The sequence below is a fragment of the Pristis pectinata genome, chromosome 15, assembly GCF_009764475.1.
Source record: "Pristis pectinata isolate sPriPec2 chromosome 15, sPriPec2.1.pri, whole genome shotgun sequence".
NCBI lineage: Eukaryota > Metazoa > Chordata > Chondrichthyes > Rhinopristiformes > Pristidae > Pristis > Pristis pectinata.
The window spans coordinates 16737716-16759678 of record NC_067419.1 but is presented as its reverse complement, the minus strand read 5'-3'; the positions used below and the strand labels follow the sequence as shown (position 1 = coordinate 16759678).

The 21963-nt window shown below is 40.1% G+C and overlaps 1 protein-coding gene across 4 annotated transcripts in view; it reads left to right on the top strand.

Moving 5' to 3' along the window:
• Nucleotides 1-21963, top strand: part of LOC127578143 (peroxisome proliferator-activated receptor alpha-like) — a 60475-nt gene that overhangs the window by 22980 nt on the left and 15532 nt on the right. For all 4 annotated transcript variants that reach the window (XM_052029751.1, XM_052029752.1, XM_052029755.1 and 1 more), the window contains 4 exons: nucleotides 4416-4576; nucleotides 7552-7690; nucleotides 19296-19495; nucleotides 21105-21552. In XM_052029751.1, coding sequence (XP_051885711.1) covers nucleotides 4416-4576; nucleotides 7552-7690; nucleotides 19296-19495; nucleotides 21105-21552 — 948 coding nt within the window. The remainder of the gene's footprint in view (nucleotides 1-4415; nucleotides 4577-7551; nucleotides 7691-19295; nucleotides 19496-21104; nucleotides 21553-21963) is intronic.

Sequence of the window (21963 nt, the reverse complement as noted above, 5' to 3'; positions counted from 1 at the left end):
TGTAGAATTACATGTTGTAGTTTCAGGCTAAGGAGTAGGCCATTTGTGATTGTGATAAAGAAACAAAAATCATCATTTAAAATTGTGATACTGAATTGATGTGAATACTTAATGCTGCTTTCTGTTGTAATCTACCCAGGAAAAAGAGTATGGAATCAATGCCTTTTGGCACCAGGACTTTTGATGCTTCCTAGCCAATGAGAGACTGCCATCTTTGTTTCTCTCTGGGTCTTTTGACATGACCAAGCAATCTATATCATCTTTTAATTTTGTTTGACAAGATTATACAATGGGAATTTGTCAAGAAAATGCAGAACCTATGCAGAACTAAAATACATACTCCATGTCTTATAACTCTGGTTGTAGTTTCCTATGAACATATTTTGATTTTAGTAGTTGTTGATCTGTCAGGCAGCTTGTTCTTTCAGCTGTCCTGAAGCTGAACAACAGTTGGCAATGCCCACTCCTCTCCCATATTAAGTACAAATATGTTGCAGGATTGTGTTCATCCAAATCATAAGCACTAATGGTCGCAGTAGTATTTTTGCTCTTTCCTCACTCACTATAAAGTTTCCTATGTCTGTTGGTGGCCAGGAAGGAATGTGGCTTTTAAAATGTGTCCTGACCACAGAATTAAAAACCAATAGAATGATTGTCTTAACCAAGCTGGTAATAACATTCTTTTGCTGGCACCTGATATGGTTCAGTGACGGCACTTGTCCTTGCCTCAGAAGATTGTGGGTTTGCATCCTCTGAAGACTTCATTACTTAATTCTTATAAACAGTACATAAATATTTGCAGTCTGGTACTCGAAAAGGGGTACACTATTGAAGGTCCCATCTGTTGAATGAGACATCACACCAAGAGTCCTTGTCAAATGAATTTAAAAGATTGCATGGCAATATTCAGAGAAGAGCAGAGGAGTTTTCACTGGTGTCTCAGATAATATTTATGCAACCAATGTCACTAAAACAGATTTTCTGTTTACTTTCATATTGCTGTCTGTGGGAGCTTGCTTGAACAGATTGGCTGCCATACTTCCAAAAATACAACCCATTTCAAAATTTCAATGAACGACAAAGAACTTAGTTATTTTCTGAAATCATAAAAGTGGTGGATATATGCAACATTTTCCTATCTCTAGATCTCTGGCATTTCATAATAGTCATAGAGTACCATAGCACAGAAACAGGCCCTTCGGCCCATCTAGTCCACGCCAACCTGATCTTCTGCCTAGTCCCGTCTACCTGCACCTGGACCATATCCCTCCAAACCCTTCCCATCCATGTACCTCTCTTAAATGTTACAATTGAACCAACATCTACCACTTCCACTGACAGCTCATTCCACACTCGCACCACCCTGTGAAGAATTTCTCCCTGAGATTCCCCTTATATATTTCATCTTTCACCCTAAACCTATGTCTTCTAGTTCTAGTCTCACCCACCCTTTGGGGAAGAAAGCCTGTATGCATTCACCCTATTTATTCCCCTCATAATTTTGTACACCTCTATAAGATCTCCCCTCATTCTCCTGCACTTCAGGGAATTAAAGTAATGAGTAGATATGCAGAGAGCAGCTTACAACGAGTTGCCAAGCTCCGGCGTAACCTATTCAACCTTTCCCTATAACTCAGGTCCTCAAATCTTGGCAACATCCTTGTAAATTTTCTCTGCACTCTTTCAAGCTCATTGATACCCCTCCTGGAGGTAGGTGACCAGAACTGCACACATACTTCAATTTCAGCTGCACCAACGTCTTGTACAACTTCAACATAACATCCTAACTCCTGTAGTCAAGGGTAAAGTGCCAAAAGCTCTCCTTACAACCCTATCTACCTGTGACACCACTTTCAAGGAACTATGGATCTGTATTCCCAGGTCCCTTTGTTCTATCGCACACCTCAGAGCCCTACCATTCACTGATTTGTTCTCCCAAAGTGCAACACCTCACACTTGTCTTCATTAAATTCCATCTGCCATTTTTCAGCCCATCTTTCGAGCTGGTCAAGATAACGCCGCAAGCTTTGATAGCCTTCCTTGCTGTCCACTACGCCCCCAATCTTGGTGTCATCCATAAATTTGGTGATCCAGTTAACCACATTATCATCTGAATCATTAATATAGATGATAAGCAACAACGGACCCAGCACTGATCCCTGTGGCACACGACTAGTCACATGCCTCCAGTCAGAGAGACAACCATCTACTACCGCTCTCTGGCTTCTGTTGAATGTTGAATCCAATTGGCTACCTCATCCTGAATGCCAAGCGACTTAACCTACTGGAGCAGCCTCCCATGTGGGACTTTGTCAAAAGCCTTGCTAGCATCCATGTAGACAACGTCCACCACCTTTCCCTCATTGACCTTCTTGGTGACCTTCTTGGTAACCTCCTTGAAGAACTCTATAAGTTTGGTTAGACATGACCTACCACACACACAAAGCCATGTTGACTATTCCTAATCAAGCCCTATCTGAATATTTACATATCCTGTCCTTTGGAATACCTTCCGGTAATTTACCCATGACTGACGTCAGCCTCAGCAGCCTGTAATTTCCTGGCTTATTCTTAGAGCCTTTCTTGAAAAACGGGACAACATTAGCCATCCTCCAGTCCTCCGGCACCTCACCCATGGCTAAGGATGTTTTAAGTATCTCTGCCAGGTTCCCAGAAATTCCTGCACTAGCCTCGCACAAGGTCTGAGGGGGCACCTTATCTGGCCCTGGGGATTTATCCACCTTCATTCGCCTCAAGACGGCCAGCACCTCCTCTTCCGTAATCTGGATACTGTCCATTACCTCACTACTCTTTTGCTTTAGTCTATAGTCTCTGTGTGTCTCCAGAGTAAATACAGATGCAAAAAATTCATTTAAGATCTCCCCCATCTCTTTCGGCTCCATGCATAGATGACCATGCTGATCTTCAAGAGGACCAATTTTGTCCCTTGCTACCCTTTTGCTCTTAATATAGCTATAGAAACCCTTGGGATTCTCTTTCACCCTGTCTGCCAGAGCAACCTCATGTCCTCTTTTTGCCCTCTTGATTTCTCTCTTAAGTGTTGTCTTGCATTTCTTATACTCAAGCACCTCATTTGATCCTAACTGCCTATACCTGATATGCGCCTCCTTTTTCGTCTAGATTTCAGCATCTGCAGTCTTTGTTTCTCCTTTTTCTTTACCAGGGCCTCAATATCCCTTGATAACCATGGTTCCCTAAACCTGTTAGCCTTGCCTTTTATTCTAACAGGAACATACAGATTCTGTACTCTCAATACTTCACTTCTGAAAGCCTTCCACTTACCAAGCATCTCTTTGCTGGAAAACAGTCTATCCCAATTCACGCCTGCCAGATCCCCTCTGATGCCATCAACATTGGCCTTATTCCAATTTAGAATCTCAACCCAATCCTTAAGTCCTATCCATAATTATCTTGAAACTAATGGAATTATGATCACTAGATCCAAAGTGTTCCCCTACACACACTTCTGTCACCTGCCCTGTCTCATTCTCTAAGAGGAGATCCAGTATCTGGCTCTCTCTAGTTGGGACCTCTACATATAGCTTCAGGAAAGGTTCCTAAACACATTTGACAAACTTTATCCCATCCAATCCCTTTACAGTATGGGAGTCCCAGTCAAAATGTGGAAAGTTAAAATCATCTACTATCACAGCCTTATTTTTCTTGCAACTGTCTACTATATCTCTACAGATTTGTTCCTCTAAATCCCGCTGAATATTGGGAGGTCTACAATATAGTCCCATTAACGTGGTCATCCCTTTTTTATTCTTCAGTTCCACTCATATTGCCTCAGTAGACGAGCCCTCCAGTATGTCCTCTTTGAGCACTGCCATGACATTTTCACAGATGAGTAATACCTCCCTCTCTGTCATGTCTAAAACATCAGAACATTATGATTTATTTGAAAGTACCTCAAAGCAGTGAAATAGTGTTTTGTATTTTAAGGTATTGTCTTTTCCATACACAGGTTGATAGACGCAACCAAACTGGATAGTGGTGTTGAAAGGTTTTCTCTGGTTTATAACTGGGCTTTCCCAGAATCATGCTAAGATTCCATATCCTACGAATAAAACAAAATGCCAGGTCATGTTTGGTAGAAAGGATGTAAATGATGGAAGGTAAAATCACTTTTCTGAAAGAAAGCTACTGCTGTCTTTTTCATTCTATCTCGTTACCCTTGATCCAGATATGCATTGTGAAGGATTGTCCACTATCAAGAAGCACAATTTGGGTTATTTGTGGTTCGTAATAGGGTTACGCTGCTTTGATTTGGTTTTGATGTCCTAGATTACCCTTCTGCTTTATTAAAAGCACTACTGGTTGAGGTGTAAAAATAACCAAAACATTTATTTGAACAAGTCTCAAATTTTATTTTTTTCCCCATCTGCATTTAGATACTCTTTCTCCAGCTTCTAGTCCATCATCAGTAATCTTACCTGTTACTCCATTAACCCAAGATGAAGCTTCCACCTCTGGGCTATGCATAGAATGTCGAGTGTGTGGAGACAAGGCTTCTGGCTTCCACTATGGTGTCCATGCCTGTGAGGGCTGTAAGGTTTGTGTGTTATCTCAGTGTTATTTATTGAAAATTTGTGAGGCTTTTTGCTGATTTTGTTAGAGTAATGTGAGAATTTATTGTTATCAATGTCTCCCCCAGGGTTTTTATTGCTTTGCATTCAATTCTGACAGTTTCCTTCATTTGCTCAGCAGTTTGGTACCTTGGTTTCAGTTGCTTGGCTTCTGTGATTTGTCAAATCAATCTTGGAATTGGCTAATGTACTTGCTCATCTGTTTTGTATATTAGCAGTACTAGTTGAAATGAAGTCTCCACCTTCCAGGAGTGCAGTTTACTCAGACCTCTTCCCCATCTTTCCCACCCAGCCACTTCCCACCTATTCCCCAGATAAGAGGTTTGCATTTGATTGATTGAATCATTCATTGTGTTTTTAAGCAGCTTTATCCAGTCCAATTTAAGTTCTCCAAGGGAAATGTGCAGTCAGATGCCTATTGCAATATTATCATCTTCTTGGTGAGACAGCTGTTGGAAAGTATTAATCAGTAAAGCCCCTATATATTTATCTTGTACACATTAACAATACATCATCTATTGTGAAGATATAGGTTTAACAATTTTAACAGCTTCCACACAAAATATCTGAATGCATTTTTGAGGTCTGCATTTTTCTGAAAAATTAGTTTGATCAATAGCTTAGTCTAGATATTGGATGCTATAACACTGTTATTTTCAGTGCAATGCAATCCAGTATACATAATTGATCACCAACTCGCCCTGCTCCTAACTGCAAAATCTTAAACCCCAATCATGAAGTCCTATCTCTTTGTTCTCCAAGGTCAGACATAGCCCCATTCCCTGAGACACTGACCCCACTGATGACCATCTGTCAACCATCTTCCATTAATTTCCCACCCAACCATCCGGTCCACAATAACTCAACCTAATCCCTCCCCTCCCAGACCATCATGATTTTTTGACTCCAGTAGTAGGTGACACCTTTTGAGTTACACCACAATCCTAAGCATTATCCAATATTACAACAATGGGTCTATAACCTGAAGAGTTGCAAGCATATTGCATTACTCTGAGTGCCATTGTGATACCATTCTCCCTTATCTAGGCACCCAAGTTCGAATATACATGACTAACAGCAGGTTTTCAAATGGTGGTTGCTTAGAACCTAAGTTACATTTTTCCTCCTGACTATAATTTCTCCAAATTTTGTGGAACTTGACTGTTTGAAGGTTATATTTATTGTCATAAGAAAAATAAAGTGATTGTCAGAAAGATTCATTCCTGAGATTTTAGGGCTGATTTCAGAATCCATTAGGTGTAACAAAAGAATGCATAAAATCTGAATGGTAATAACTATATGCCAAGTGACAGAGAATCTAATTCCTCAAGTCATTGCTGTTTGGTTTCTATGTACCGTGCACTACAAATGAGAATTGACTAAAATGAGTTAGTCTATGTAATCGGACAAATAGCTCAAACCACGCGAAGCCTGATCAACTTTTATCTTACGGTATCAAGTATGTTTTGGTGTTGATACACTCAATCCATCAAGTACTTGCAAATTTGACTGTTTTGGAATGCCTCCACCATCTGCAAAATTTGAAAATGAAGTGTTTTGCATATTTTTGAGGCAAAAAGTTGTTTATAACCTGGAACTTGCTGTCTGAAAGCAAGCGCTGCTAGTAGTTTACTGTTGAGCCTGAGAGCTTCCAACTAAGTTCTCATGCTGAGCCTCTGGCAATTTCCACTTTACCTGTCAATCGTCGTGTAGTGAAGGTCACATAACCATGTTCCCATGTTAACCACCTGGGAAAAGGGATATTCCCAAAAAATCTTACAACTGGCTTTAAAATTCCTTAAACATCCACTGTTCCCTGGTCATTGCAGAAAAAGCTGAGAACTTCATACTTCCTTCATGGACAAGTATCAGCAAACCACCCCCACCCTTAATTTCACCCTCTGCCCTGCCATCTTTCAAATTCCAAATGAAACAAGAGACTATATTCCTTCCTGGGGTCTCATTCAGAGACATTTGACTTCGAGGCCTCTCACCAATCAGTGATGCAAATGCACCAAAAAATCTCAGCAGACTCTGGATTGCTGGAAGGGATGGAACTCACCGATGCATAGGACAGAAGAAGCAGCCCTAATTGGCAATACAATAGAAATCCAAGGTGGAATCAATGTTTCAGTCTTTTAATGATCCAACAATGGTTTTAATTTGGAAAAGTGTGCATAATGAGTTCATCTTGTAAGTAACACTACTCTATATGAGAGTCGGATAAATGACTACAGGCCATCCCCGGGTTATGAATACCTGAATTATGGTACCCCTATCTACGAATGATCTTCCATCATATTATTAAATTCAAAAGTCTGACGTATGTACATATGTTTGTTCCTATGAACGGCAGAAGTAGTTTCTCTCCACTTTTAGAAATTGTTCTTTCAAATTAGTCTTATGTGCTTTTGATGCCATTTGTTACAATACTGTAGGGGTATGGTTACTATATTGAGTGATTTTTGTGTATTTTCTAACTTACAGACAAAATCGACATAGATGTCTGTAAAAACGGCACCCATTCATTACCCGGGATAATCTGTACTTTGCTTAAATTGGTGAAAAAACTATGCTATTGCATTGTTCAGAATTGTTAATCATGGTATCAATAGACTCATTATTGACAATTGACTCAGTTGACAATTCATTTTGGATTATGGCTTCAATTCTAGCTGAAACCATGGCTGTAGAATGACAAGTTTATAGTTCTTATTACCTACTGTTTTCAGAATGTGTAGTTACGTTGTCTGTGTTATGAAAACAATAAGGTTCAGAGGACTATTTGGGACAAGGGATCAGATTAACAAGTCAATATTTTTCTCTGAATGTTGTTTGAGAAAGTCACAAAAACAGTAATTAAATACTACTGTTCAAGTCAAGATTTATTCAACTAAAATCAAGCTGCTTCATAATTGCCACTTTGACTTTTATTTTACAGGGTTTCTTTCGGCGAACAATACGATTGAAACTGGACTATGATCAGTGTGAGCGCAACTGTAAGATTCAAAAAAAGAACCGGAACAAGTGCCAGTGCTGTCGTTTTCAGAAGTGCCTTTCTGTTGGAATGTCACATAATGGTACGTGAAGGTGGCTTTCTGAATATCTGGGGACAAAATTGAAACATTATGTTTGACTCTGATTAAGAAGTGCCGACGTTGTTTGCTGGTTCTGGATTAATGCATCCCTCTTTACCATTAACATATTCATGTTGTGACCCATATTGTACACAGCACATCCCACTTTGGCTGTATTATCTAAATTTTGTATGGTGGATAAAAGCAGCGGCTGGTTGATGGGTTGGTCAGCAGTTGCTTGGAGCTGCACTTTGGGAAGTGGAAAAAAAAGCAGCTGAGACAATGCTTCGGAGAGAGAAGAAAGGCAAGTTTTGGCTTTAGTAGTGGAATAAAGAAAGGAAATGTCAGCAGTAAAAGGGAATGGAGGGAAAGAATAACATACTAAAGGTTAGAATATAGTTAGTACTGCTCTAACATTTCTCAAAGACAGGAGGATTCTGTGAAAGCTAAATTAATTTACTGAAGTATGTGAGCAACTTATTAAATATCAGTAGTGCTAGTATAACTTTATAATGGATGTTAGATAATGCCATCTATTATAAGAAAAATAATCTTTTTACAGTATATTCCATAGTAAAACTTTGAAATATTAATAACATTAAATGGTATCAATCTTCCCAGATTTTCTGTGCTAACTGAGGGGGTAGGGATTGCCAGCGTCATCTGAAGAGAGAGATGTCATCTTGGAGTGGAAGTGGGAAAGAAGAGTGCCCACTTGAACTAAAAGAATGGACAGTGATTTAGTTGCCTCACTATCCTCTAGATCCTATTACTGTTCCCCAACTCTTAGCTTCTTAGAACCATGAGTCTATATCTCCCTGAGGAATTGCTCTTCATGTCATCCATATTCTCGCTGCTACCTGAATTGAATGAATTCTGTCTTCCTCAAGCCAGGCATTGAAAAGATTAGAGATGCCATTTTTGTCTTTATTTCTCCTTGAACAGAGAGCTAACCTGTCTTTCTCAACCACCACCCTCCTTTATTTGGCTGAATTTGTTCTTACATTGAACAATTTCTTCTTTAACTCACTTGCTGTAGTGGTAGAAAGCCATATAGGCCAAACTATGCCTATTTTTTTGTGGGCTATCGGGAGTGTTTCTTCTTTCATTCCTACTTGGGTTCCCACACTAAGCTGGCAATATCCTGCTCTCAGCATCAAACATTCTTTTACCAAGTCTTTTACCTTCCTTATCTCCATTTTGGAGAGACATTAGCAACCAGTGTCCACTACAATGCCATGGTCTTCCACAGCTACTTAACTACACTTCCCCTCACCCTTCCTCCTGCAACTAATTCCAAAGCGCATCTTCCCCATCTCTGTTCCATCTATTCGATCAGCACTGTCTTCCACACCAGTGCTTTTGTTATATCTTTCCTTTTCCTCAGTCATTGGTCCTCTCTCCTGATAGATGACATGTGTTTCAACTGCATCTATTCCATTTCCCACAATTATACCCTAACACCCTCTTCTAATGAACTGAAATAGTATAATTCTCCTTGTTCTTGCCTTCCATCCTACCAGCCTCTTCACTCAACAAACCATCCACCATGGTATCCACTACATCTCACACCACCAGATGTTTCTTCCCTTTCCCTTTAAGCATTCTGAAGGGACAGCTCCCTTCGTGATGCTCTGGCTCACTCTTCCATCTCCTCTAATACTCACTCCCCTTCCCAACAGGAATTTTCTGTTCAAACAAAAGAAGATGCCACGCTCTCCCTTTTGCATCCTCCCTAACCACCCTTCAAAGCACCAAGCTCTCTTTCCAGGTAAAGTTCTAATTTACTTTCTTACAATTTAGTGCACTACATTCATTGGCCACAAAGTGATCTCCTCTGCACTGAGAAAGTCAAACACAGACTGGATAACTGCTTTGCATAAGGCCTCCATTCGGTCTGCAAGGTGACCCTGAACTTCCACAGCTACTTAACTACACTTCCTTCCACCTGATCTCCTGGATTTCATTCCAAAGTCCAACATCCCCATCTCTATTTCTCTATCTCTATCTCACTGGTGCTCTTGAGCTCTCTGTTTTCAGCGTCTTGCCCTATTCCACTGAAGCCCAGCATAAGCTCCAGGAACAACACTTCCTTCAGACAACATGTCTTTCAGACTCATTAAGGAGAGGAACAATTTTAGATAATCAGCCAATCCAGGCTTTGCTTCTTACATTTCCAGTATTCATGTTTTTTTTTAAACCCCTTCTGGTAATTTTAGATAATTATTTGTATTATTCTGCTTATACCTCCAACAACCTGCCTTTTGTTATGAACTAATGCCTTCACCACGCTATTTCACACCTCCTGTCATTTGATCCTGCCTTCCCTCTATCCAGAACAGAAATTTGCTAAATCTCTGCCCCAGCTTCCAGATTCTTTGCATCTTAAAACCCTGTTTTTCAGTTCTGATAAAAAGTCAATTAACTGAAATATTAGCTCTTTTGCTTCCTCCTGACCTGAATATTTCCAGCATTTTCTGATGTACTTTAGGTTTCCAGCATTTGTAGTATTTTGGTTTCACATCATTTAAAACCCTTCTGCCATGGTTGTTCCTTTTTCACAAATTCTGTCCTGCTCCCTAACCACTGACTTGGATGGAACCCAATAGTTCATAAGCTTGGATTGAATCTGAACAGAGGTTTAGATCCAGGCTGATAATTGCCCACTTTCACTTCTGCACCACTGCTTTTCTAAGCTCACATATTAACTGTTGTGCTGTCCAAGAAGTTTTATGTGTTTTTGCCTCCAGGTTTGATGCTGCACTGCTTTCCTTACTGGCTTCATTTTCCCCTCTCCATAAACTATAGATTGTCAAAAACGTCAGTTGTGGCTCACTGATTTCAAATTCCACTCTGGAATCTTGGTACTGCTGCCTCACAGCTCCAGGGACCTGGGTTTGATCTTGACCTTGGGTACTGTCTGTGTGGAGTTTGCACATACTCCCCATGACTGTGTGGGTTTATGCTACGAGCTCCAGTTTTCCTCCTCCTATTCCAAAGACAGGCCGATACATTAACTAGCTGCTGTAAATTATCCCTTAGCATAGGTAAGTTGCAAATGATCCACAGGGAAACCTGCCCAATGACCTCGAGATCTCCAGCCAGCTACACAACCTGTCACCCCCCCTCATCACTTTGATCTGAGGCCCCTTGACCCTGCAAATCATCCCTGATTTTAAAAAAAATGTTTGACTTCCCATGTCTGCTTTCTCCAAAGCACAATCCCAGCCCTCTTTAATCCCCTCTATGCACAATTTCAGTCCTCCACGATTTCCCCACCCAACCATGGGAAATCTTCGTGTATTGAAATTGTGCCTCACAAGTTTGATTGAGTTTTGTGAAGAGGTGACAAAGACGATTCACAAGGGCGGGACACTGGATGTTGTACACATGGACTTTAGCAAGGCCTTTGACAAGGTCCTGCATGGTAGGCTAGTCCGGAAGATTAGATCACATGAAATCTAGGGTGAACTAGCCAATCGGATACAAAATTGGCTTGGTGGAAGGAGTCAGAGGGTGGTAGTGGAGGGTTATTTTTTCAGATTAGATACCTGTGCCAGTGGTATGTCACAGGGATTGGTGCTGGGTCTGCTGTTGCTTGTCATATTAACAATTTGGATGAGAATATAGTTGGCATGGTTAGTAAGTTTGCAGATGACACTAAAATTGGTGGTATCGTAGAGAGTGAAGATGATTATCTAAAATTACAATGAGATTTAGATCAATTGGGGAAGTGTGGCACTTTGGTAAGCTAAACCAGGGCAGGACATGCATGGTAAATGGTAGGGCCCTGGAGAGTGTTGTACAACAGAGAGGCCAAGGAATACAAGTATATAGTTCCTTGAAATTGGAGACACAGGTAGACAGGGTGGTGAAGAAGGCATTTGGCATGTTTGCCTTCATTGGTCAGGGCATTGAGTACAGGTGTTAGGACACCATGTTACAACTGTGCAAATTGTTGGTGAGACCACACTTGGAGTATTGTGTATGGTTCTGGTTGCCCAGCTATCAGAAGAATGCCACTAAGCTGGAAAGAGTGCAGAAAAGATTCATGAGGATGTTACTGAGACTGGAGGCCTTGAGGACCAGATAAGCTGTGAGTTTTTCCCCTGAAGAGTAGGAGGCCGAGGGGTGACCTTACAAAAAGGTATATAAAATCATGAGGGTCATAGATAAGGTGAGTGGTCACAGTCTTTTTCTCAGGGTAGGGGAGCCTAAAACTAGAGGGCATAGGTTTAAGGTGAGATTGAAAGATCTAAAAGGGAATCTGAGAGGTCACATTTCCATACAGAGGGTAATGGGTATATGGAACGAGCTGCCAGAGAAAACTATAGAGGCAGTTACAATTACAATGTTTAAAAGACATTTAGACAACTACATGGATAGGAAAGGTTTAGAGTGATATGGGCCAAAAGTAGGCAAATGGGACTAGCTCAGGGAGACAACTGGGTCGGCATGGACGAGTTGGGCCGAAAGGCCTGTTTCCATGCTGTATAATGCTGACTCTGTAACCCCTTCCAAGCACGTTGCTAGTTTTTTTCCATTTTCCCCCAGCACATTACCTTTGCTCCCTATTCCTCCTACATAGCCATACACAAGGTCAGTGCTCCCTGGTTCTTCCTCCTCAAGTGCAATGCTCTTTGTTCTTAATTTTCCACATCCCAAACACAAAGCTGTTTCTTCCCAGCTTACCTTGCTCACAAGCTTGTTCCTGGTTCTTCCCCAATCTCTCAACATAATGGCAGTCCCAGTAACGTCCTATTTCGCTGTTCCTTTCTGATTCTAGTTTCTGCTCTTTCACCACCGCACCCCCCCAAATTCAAGCCACAAGCTCAACTAATACATTTTGGTTGAAAAATTGGGTCTTCAAGTTGTTTTTGGCAAGTTTTACATTACTGGCTAGCATTTGGCCAGAATGGGAGTCTTAAAGGTATAGAATTTTGCTGCAGTATAAGGTTCTGTATGTTGGTCAAGGGTTAGGACAACCTAATAGTAATCATGAAGTTAAGAATGCAAGTGGATAAGAGTGAGCAGCCTACTTCGAACCATGGGTTGTGACCGCAAGTGAGATTGCAATACAAGTTAATGGGTTGACAATGCACAGGCCATACTTGACCTATCATTTTCTCAAACACTGTACCACACCCCCCACCAACCACCACCCACCCACTGTCAAGGGACCATTGACACCACCGCACCTCCAACACTATCAGGTCCCTCTTTTCAACTCCTGCTTCCTTGGTAGCTGATGTTCACAATTGCAGGACCGTTACCCATCTCAAGCTCTTGCAATCTCTTTGCCAACAAGAATCCAGAAGGTGGGGGAAAGAAAGTGATTGGGGTGTGGAGGAGTTGGGGGAGAATGAACGAGTGGGTGAAGGCCTTCTTACTTGCTCTGGTGGGTAGCAAGACTCCCAGGGGAGAGAGGTAGGGATGATAGAGAGTTTAAAGAAAGGACACAAGTAGGCAGAGAGAGTGGAAAAATAAATATGTATGTGTCTTTGTGTGTGTGCATGCATGACCTCCATCTCCTTTCTGTTGCTTGGGGGCCCAGATCTTTTCACGAGCTGGGAATTATGAAACAGTAGTGCAGACATCCTGTGAAAGGATGGATTTGTATTTCATGAAGCACTGCCACTTTCCTAAGATGATACCCAATGGTCTTAGTTTGTTGGAGAACAGATTGATAGACTTCTGTGATATTCCAGAAACCAATCTGAATACTCATCAAGGCAGCATTCTCAGCTTGCCAGGCTTCCTCTGCAGTACACAAACATTTGATGGAAGTTATTAGATTTTGTATCCTTGTGGGTTCCATGGGTCATTTAGTGGAGGTAATCATATATTTCATATCGGAATGAATGGATTCCAAGGGCAAAGCTCAACTCTTCCGTTTCCATACAATTGGATGTGGCCTTTCTGGCAGGCTTCCCAGTGCATTACTGACTTGGTTATATATACCTAACAGTCACCTTCTTCAGCATGCCCATTGAAGTCTTCATTTCTCTCTGCACAAATCTAAGGGTAGATGTACTTGTGTCATCCTGTCACCTTGTCTTAGCTCCCATGCATTTGTAAAGCAAGAAAGTAGCTTTTTTTTTGATAGGGTTTCTTTCTTGACTTCCCCAGATTCTTTACAGCCAACAAAGTATTTCCAAAGTATAGTCACTGTTGTAATATATGATTTGAGGTAGTCAATTTGCATTCATCACTGTCCCACAAAAAGCACTGTAGTTTTGATCTGATTGGTAACGTAAAAATCATTTTTGAAAGGTCAGAGCTTCACTGTAGATCTAAATTATATTGAAAGACCTACAGGCTGTCCTTGGGTTAAGAATACCTGACATATGGATACCTCTACATACGAACAAGCTCCCATAATATTATTAAATTCAAAGGTCTGATGTACGTACATACTTTCGTTCCTATGAACAGCAGAACTAGTTTCCTCTCTCTTTCCACTGTTGTTTTTTATTGGTCTTGGGTGCTTTTGATGCTATTCATTACAATATTGTGGAGGTACGGTTACCACATTGAGTGATTTTGCGTATTTACCAATTTGTGGACAAAATTGACTTATGGACGTCTGTAAAAACTAAACCCATTCAGTACTCGGGGATGGCCCGTATAGCAATTTAGTAGTCATAGAGTTTACAGCACGGAAGCAGGCCCTTTGGTCCATACCTCTTTAATCCTTCTTATTCATATACCTATCGAAATGCCTTTTAAACTGCTTCCTCGGGCAGCTCGTTCTGCATACCCACCATCCTCTGTGTGAAAAAGTTGCCCCTCACGTCCCCTTTAAATTTTCCCCCCGCTCACCTTAAATTTATGCTCTCTAGTTTAGACTCCCTATACTGGGACAAAAGAGTGTGACTATGCCACTCATATACATTAATTCAGTTCTTAATACTGTATAGGACTGCAATTCTCAAGAGGAAAAAATCTCCAATAATTTTAAATCCAGTATGATTACAAACCTCAGTGTTTGTACATGGTTATTCTGCTACTAGTTTGCATAGTGTTGTCCAGTAGGTTTGACCTTCTTATGAAAATCAAAATTAACTGCAAATGCTGGAAATTATGAAGTAAAAACAGAACATACTGGGAACATTCAGCAGGCCAGGCAGCAAAGAGAAACAGTTAATGTTTCAGGTCCAAGGCCCTTCATCAGAACTGGGAAGGAAAGAAAACAAGTTGCAGAGAAGGTGGATGGGGGGATGGGTAGAACAATATCTTTGTTAGGGTGAGTCCAAATAAGTAAATTGTAGGAGCAAAAATGATGGAGATGAAAGAAAGTGGGAGAATGGATTCCTACAGGAGGTGGGGGGGGGGGGGTGGAGAAGTAGAGGCAAGATAGATGTTGATAAATGGGCTTGTAATGGATGTTTGTGGCTAGTCTATCTCCAGAGATGATGGAGAGAAGGGGAAGACAAGAGTCAGAAATTGACTATGTGAAGGTGAGAGCAATGTGGAAATTGGCAGAAAAGATGGTGACATGTTTGAGTTCTGCACGAGTGCAGGAAGCAGCTGCAATGCAGTCATCAATGTACTGGAAAAAGAGTGGAGGGAATGGGCCTGAGTAGGACTGAAACAAAGACTGTTCCACATATCCCACAAAAATATAAATGTAGCTTGGGCCCATGCTAATGCCTAAAGCTACACTTTTAATCTGGAAAAAGTGAGTGGAACTGAATGAGAAGTTGTTCAATGTTGAGGGCAAGTTCAGCCAAGCGAATGAGTGCCTGACAATGAGGTCTGACTATGAGACTGATTGGAATCTGTGGGCTATGATAGAGTAATATGTCTCACTTTATTTATTTTGCTTTTCCATTACTCAGCCCATTGGCCTTGGATTTTTTCACCAAGGTAACATAGTACGTATGAATACGAGATCTATAACCCTTATTTAAAAGTAAAAGTTGTGTAAGATTTTCTAAGTACTTCAGTTAGAATTGAAAGGGTAGGAGATGCAATTGTTGCCGGTTAATATTTTCACAGTGATATATTTAGTTTATATGCAGGTGTACCATTAATTATACTTGCCAAATAGATGTTTCTTTTATTTCTTATAAACCAGTGATTTAGTAATCCTTTCTGGCTTTTTGGCCTTTCTGGCTCTACTTTTTTAATTTAAACTCTAGCTGCTCATACTTCCCCACCAAAACTTCTTTCTTAATTTTACCTATGTTTTCGGCATGGACTAAGACAACTGGATCTGTTCCCTCCCAGTCCAAGCTCCACTTCAATCACAAGGTGATGTTCTTAACCCTGGAAAAAAGATAAGCAGCACAGCCTTCAAGACTTATTCTTGTGGTTGCAGAACACTATCTATTCTCCCAACTATACTGTTCCCTACCTTAACAGCATTCCTTTTTATTTCCTGAACTTGAATGGCTCCCTTTATCCCAGTGCTGCAGTCATAAAACATAGAACATTACAGGAACAGGCCCTTGGCCAACCACGATGCCAGTCTCACTAATCTGCCTGCACATGGTCTGCGTCCCTCTGTTCCCTGCCTGTTCATGTGTCTGCCTAAATGCTTCTTAAACATTGCTGTCATATCTGCTTCTACCATCTCCCCTGGTAGCACCTTCCAGGCACCTACCACTCTCTGTATAAAAAAAACTTGCTTCACAAATCTTCTTTAACCTTTTCCCCCCCCTCACCATAAACCTAAGCCCTCTAGTATTTGACAGTTCTGTCCTAGGAAAAAGATTCTGACTATCTCACCAATCAAAGCCTCTCATAATTTTATATAATAATAAAGAAGAACAAAGGGGTGGCTCCCACATGCAATGGCTGGAGTACATTACCTGCTCTGTCATTTCTTTCATAATTTAGTTTATTCATTTTTTTTCATTTGGCTATTTATAAATTTTTAATTAGAATTTAGTCCAGGTGTTAATCTGATTTTGATTATACCCTTTGCTCTTAATTATAAGTTAGAGTGAATCTCTTTAAGGTAGAGAAAAAAAATCTATAAATCACACCATCCAGTTACCTTCCTGCAATCCTGGCTGTTGGAAGAAGGCTGAGGAGTCATTTGACAACTTTGGACTCCCTTCTAAGGTTAATTCTCAAGAATAGTTCAGTCTGACTTCTCCCCTCCTCTGCCTTCTCTCTTTCTCTATTGATCCCCAGGTCCTATCTTCTTAACTGTCTCTGTTTATATTCTTTATTTCAGGAGTTTTGAACCCACATGTCAGTCACTAAATTAATTGTACACAGCTGTTCGGTGGCCTAAATACATGGGAACACGAGCACAAGGGCAGGTCCTTCCAGCTTATTTTACAGTTGTGAGAATCGGTCCCTTCTCTTACCACCAACCTCTCCACCTCCTCACCCCCATATCTGCATTCTATTAGTTTTTCTGTTAACTTATGAGCATGACCATGGCATTCAAATGTGGCTGATATGATAGAAAGGTCTTTGTCTTGACTAACTACCCAGGCAATTAATGATCCATGTGACAGGCCATGCACTGCTGTTGTGAGTGAGAAGACAGATTTGGAGGGTCTCAAAAGTAAAGGACTCTGAACACAGTCTGGCAGGAAAGGATTTTATTTACAAAGACAAACGCGGGGAAAAGGTAGTGGGGGAAGCACACACACATGCACCGGTGATAGCGAGTGTGGGAGAATGGCAACAGGGATAAAATACACACACACACAATGAACTGGGTACATACAATCAAGGAAAAACAATACGACACCCACCAGCCTTGACTCAGTGCAGGCACAGCTCTATGCTATCAGGGATACTAACTAATTTCTCCAGCGCCGTTCTACGGTTTCTCGGCCTGGAATGAAGCAGATGCTCCTAATCCTATTAAACAGTGCACAGCTTACCAACAAGGCATCCCTCAGAGACAAAAGAAACAGAACCAAGCACATGTGGCACTCTTTATCGTGCTGGAGGGCTTGGGGGTCCAACCCAGGTAGTTCAAACAGGCCAATGGCCTGAGGCCAAGTACAAAAGGTGCTTAAAGGGACCAATGGTCAGGTGTTCACTGATGGGTGGGGTGGAGCCAAACCTTGATTGACAGTGGTGTGTCTTCTGACCAGGTAGGGGCAGTGCTGTCATGTGACAGCCACGATCCTTCACAATACAACTGCAAAGATATTACTCTCCCTGTTTTTACATATCTAGGAATAGTTGACCTTGTTCTGTAATAAAACAGAAAATGCTTAAAGTACTCAGCAAGTCAAGCAGTATCCCTAGAGAGAAAGAACTAAGTTATTTTTCAAGTTACTGACATTTTTCATTTCACCACATCTATGGCTTTGGTTGGACTCTCTAATATAAATGTTTAATGTTTTATTTGAGTATTGGTCTATGTTTTATTGCAGTGCTCCATTATTTTTACTTGCCATACCTTGTGTTTCTGTTTATCATTCCAATTCCTGGTTATTTTTTTAATCCTGCTTCTGTTTATAAATGTGTCTTTCCTTCTTTACTCTTTTCCCCCTACATTTACCTCTCATCTTTTCTTAATATCTACCCAAACACCCCATTTTGTTTTCACATCTCATATCCATATTTGTTCTGCATTGATTGCCACCAGATTTTTGAAGACTGCTCCTCCCTTACTTTATTGCAATTGTTGTTTTACCATTTACAACCACAAACCTATGCACAACCCAGTCATTTTCTCATTTCCCATGTTTCATACCTTTCCATCAGTTAAGCAATACCTCATCTCTAAATGTGACATACACAAATTTAAAAGTACATGTATGGTGAGAAACTTACAAATAAAATAATTCACAAGACTTATTTTAGACGCAAGATGGTGCTTAAATTTATTTCAGTTACATTGTAGAAAGAGTCCATTAACTTAGCAAATAAAAGTATTACATATTTATACTTTCTACATTTCACACTAATTTACATTCACTGTTAACTTTTTCCCCGAATATGTCTAATCCTATTGTCCTTAATCAGATAACATATATTGTCTAAATTCCAGTGTGATGCCAGTAAGCATCCAGATTTTAAAAAAAAGATCTTTAGTGATCCATGTTATTATGATGTGATACGTTTATCCTTTATTGCCTGCATCTTAGAAATTTGTCCCTTTCCTTGAACTAATTTCTAATCCATTGTTGCATTTTCTGGGTATTGTGTATCTGCCTGTGTAGAAGATTATCAGCCTTGGAACTGGCTGCTGCTGTTGCCAGAACTTGCCAGAAGCCAAGGAATGGTGATGGGGGTGGTGCAAGAGCCTTGGAACAATGGAGAGGAAAAAGGGAGATGAGGAACTATGATGGAGAAGGGTTGGGAGTAGTGTGGATCTGGATTTGAGGAAGGATGAATCATCTGGAACGGGGCTGAGTAAGGGAGAGAGTGTGGCAAAGTGAATGGCCATAAGTATCAGCAATATGAACTAGAGAGGAGGAAGTGGGGAAAATTTGGCAGCGTGCACTGAAAGGGAAAAGGGTGTGGTGGTGGTAGGAATAACAACACAAACAAAAAGCAGAAATGAGGGAGAATAACCAAAATAATGACAAGTGACACCATCAGCTGAAAGGGGTAATGAAGGAGAATAGTACCTGCATGAATGATGGAAGGGCGGTTGAAGTTATTTCTTTTCCTACCTGCACAGCTATTCGTTTTGGTCGAATGCCACAATCTGAAAAGGAGAAATTAAAAGCAGAGATCCTAACACTAGAGCAAGATGTACAGAATTCACAGATGGCTGATCTTGTATCTCTTGCCAAACATATGTATGAGGCTTACCTAAAGAATTTTAACATGAATAAGACCAAAGCCAGAGCTATTTTGACAGGAAAAGCTAACGTCCCGGTAAGTCATTGTGATTATTCTTCTCTAACCGAGAAATAATGTGAAAAATTTGGCTCATTAATATAACCATGGTGCTCACTTTCTATCCTGTCATTTTACCCATTTCTTCCAATGGGCAATACCTTGCTTTTTAGTTTTGAATTTCATTTCGCATAAATTGTCAATTGCAGTTAATCATAGACTTTAAGAACTTATCCCATAGGAGGAGCCATTTGGTTCATTATATCTATACTGGCTGTTTAAGTGTGGTGGTCCTTAGTCCTGCATCCTTTTTGTCCATTATCTACTAGGTTCCTCATCCTCAAGAACCTGTCCTACTCCCTTCTAAAGTTACTTATGGAATTAGTTTCCACCCCACCTTTTCAGGTAATGCCCAACAATTCTGAGAAGACATTCTCTGGATTTCTGCCTAATGATATTAAAACTGTGGCATTTTGTTGCTGATATCATTTGTGGTAACCACTCAAGTAAGTGGGGGGGTTGTGGTCGTGGGAATCTCCAACTAAACTCATGATGACCTTTTGACAATTTCTGTTGAATTATAGAAAGCTAAATTTACAATGTGATATCAAACATTCCACATGATACTTTCTTATACTACTGGACCAGATCTAGAAATCTGTGCAAGATATAGAAGACAAATGAAGAAAAGGTGAAATTAAGGAAGGGCAAATAGCTGTGGTACATGGTGTAGTGAAATTATCATCATCTTAATATTCCAAAAACTTCTTATATTATTGCTCCTCCCAGCTACCTTTCTTCTCTTTTGCCTATCACCTTGTTATGCTGTGTCTGCAATGTAAAGAAAATGAGGTGAGAAATGGTGTGCAATACTCAGAGTGATGAAAGCTTTGTAGTTCCTTGTAGATTTGTTCTTTAAAGTTCAGTAGCATGGAAAGTATTATAAATGACTGGCCTCTGATCACATTTTGGAATGAATTGAGAGTGTAACAGCTCAAAATATATTTTAAAATGTTAATTCAGAAAAAAATGACAGCTTTTTAATAACATATTTTGTCATTCCAGTGTAGGAGGTTTGTTCACGATTAGCATTGGGTATTATGGGTCTACAAAATTTAAACTGCTTTTATTGTCTGGTTATTATTTTCCCAATATGACCCTACATGTTCTCCTCTTCCTTGTTGGTTGGTTTTCATAAACAAGTTAATTAACATCACCCATCACCATTGAGTTGACTTGATGGACCTGATGGTCCTCTTCTTTCTTTTCGTATGTTCATCTTTCCTTTGCTGTAAGTGCCATTCTAAGTGATGTGTTTATGGTATGGACAAACTGATCCATTATCGATGAGTTTTTCCTTTTTCAGTATGTCCAAGATTAATAAATGCACAAATTTACCTCAAATAAAGCCAAGTTGATCTAAAATAAAAAATCCCTTTCAGTACCTGGCAGTGCTGCTGTGAACATCTGTATATCTGATATACAACCTATCTAATTGAACTATGGCTGCTTTTATACTTATCTGGATTCTTCAACAATGACTGCTACATTTGCTCTAAAAAGTACTTAAATGATTTTTCTTTGGTTTGGGAATTTGACACAGAAGAATGTTATGATGTTTACTAATTCTTGAATAATATATTTTCAGCCTTTCGTCATTCATGACATGGAGACATTACGCCTAGCAGAAGAGAATTTAGTATCAAAGCAAGCAGTAAATGGCATCCAGAACAAAGAAGCTGAAGTTAGAATCTTTCATCGCTGTCAGTGTACATCAGTGGAAACAGTAAGAGAACTGACGGAATTTGCAAAAAGTATCCCTGAATTTGTAAGCCTTGACCTCAATGATCAAGTGACCCTATTAAAATATGGAGTTTATGAGGCCATGTTTGCCATGTTGGCATCAATTATGAACAAAGATGGGCTGCTGGTGGCCTATGGAAATGGTTTTATGACTCGGGAATTTTTGAAAAGCTTGCGGAAGCCTTTTAATGAGATAATGGAGCCCAAGTTTGAATTTGCCATGAAGTTCAATGCATTAGAGTTGGATGACAGTGACCTGGCTCTCTTTGTGGCTGCCATCATTCTTTCTGGAGGTAAGAATGAGCAACATAAGTAGCATTTTGTTGAACAATGCTTATTTAACTGTCGAAAGTGCTCAGTGTATTGGACTTAACAGAAAAAAATGTTAATAATCTTAACAGCAACAGAATCTATGATAAGTCTCAAATTTGTTTACTCAAGGACATTTGCTTTGGTGTTGCAAATCCAGAATGCAAAGCAGATAAGAAACTATTTTTCACCATTCCAAGCATAGATAATAAAAATAGAATTCAGAAATGAAACACTCTCCATAAAATTGTTTGCATTCTCCACCTGAGCTCATTGTATAGCTGTAGTTTGCACATTAAGTTCTGTAGCTACACAATGTCAGTTGTCTCCCTGTTAATTAAAGGTAGCACTATGAACAATACTGTTGTAAAGGAGACCACAAACTGAAATAGTTT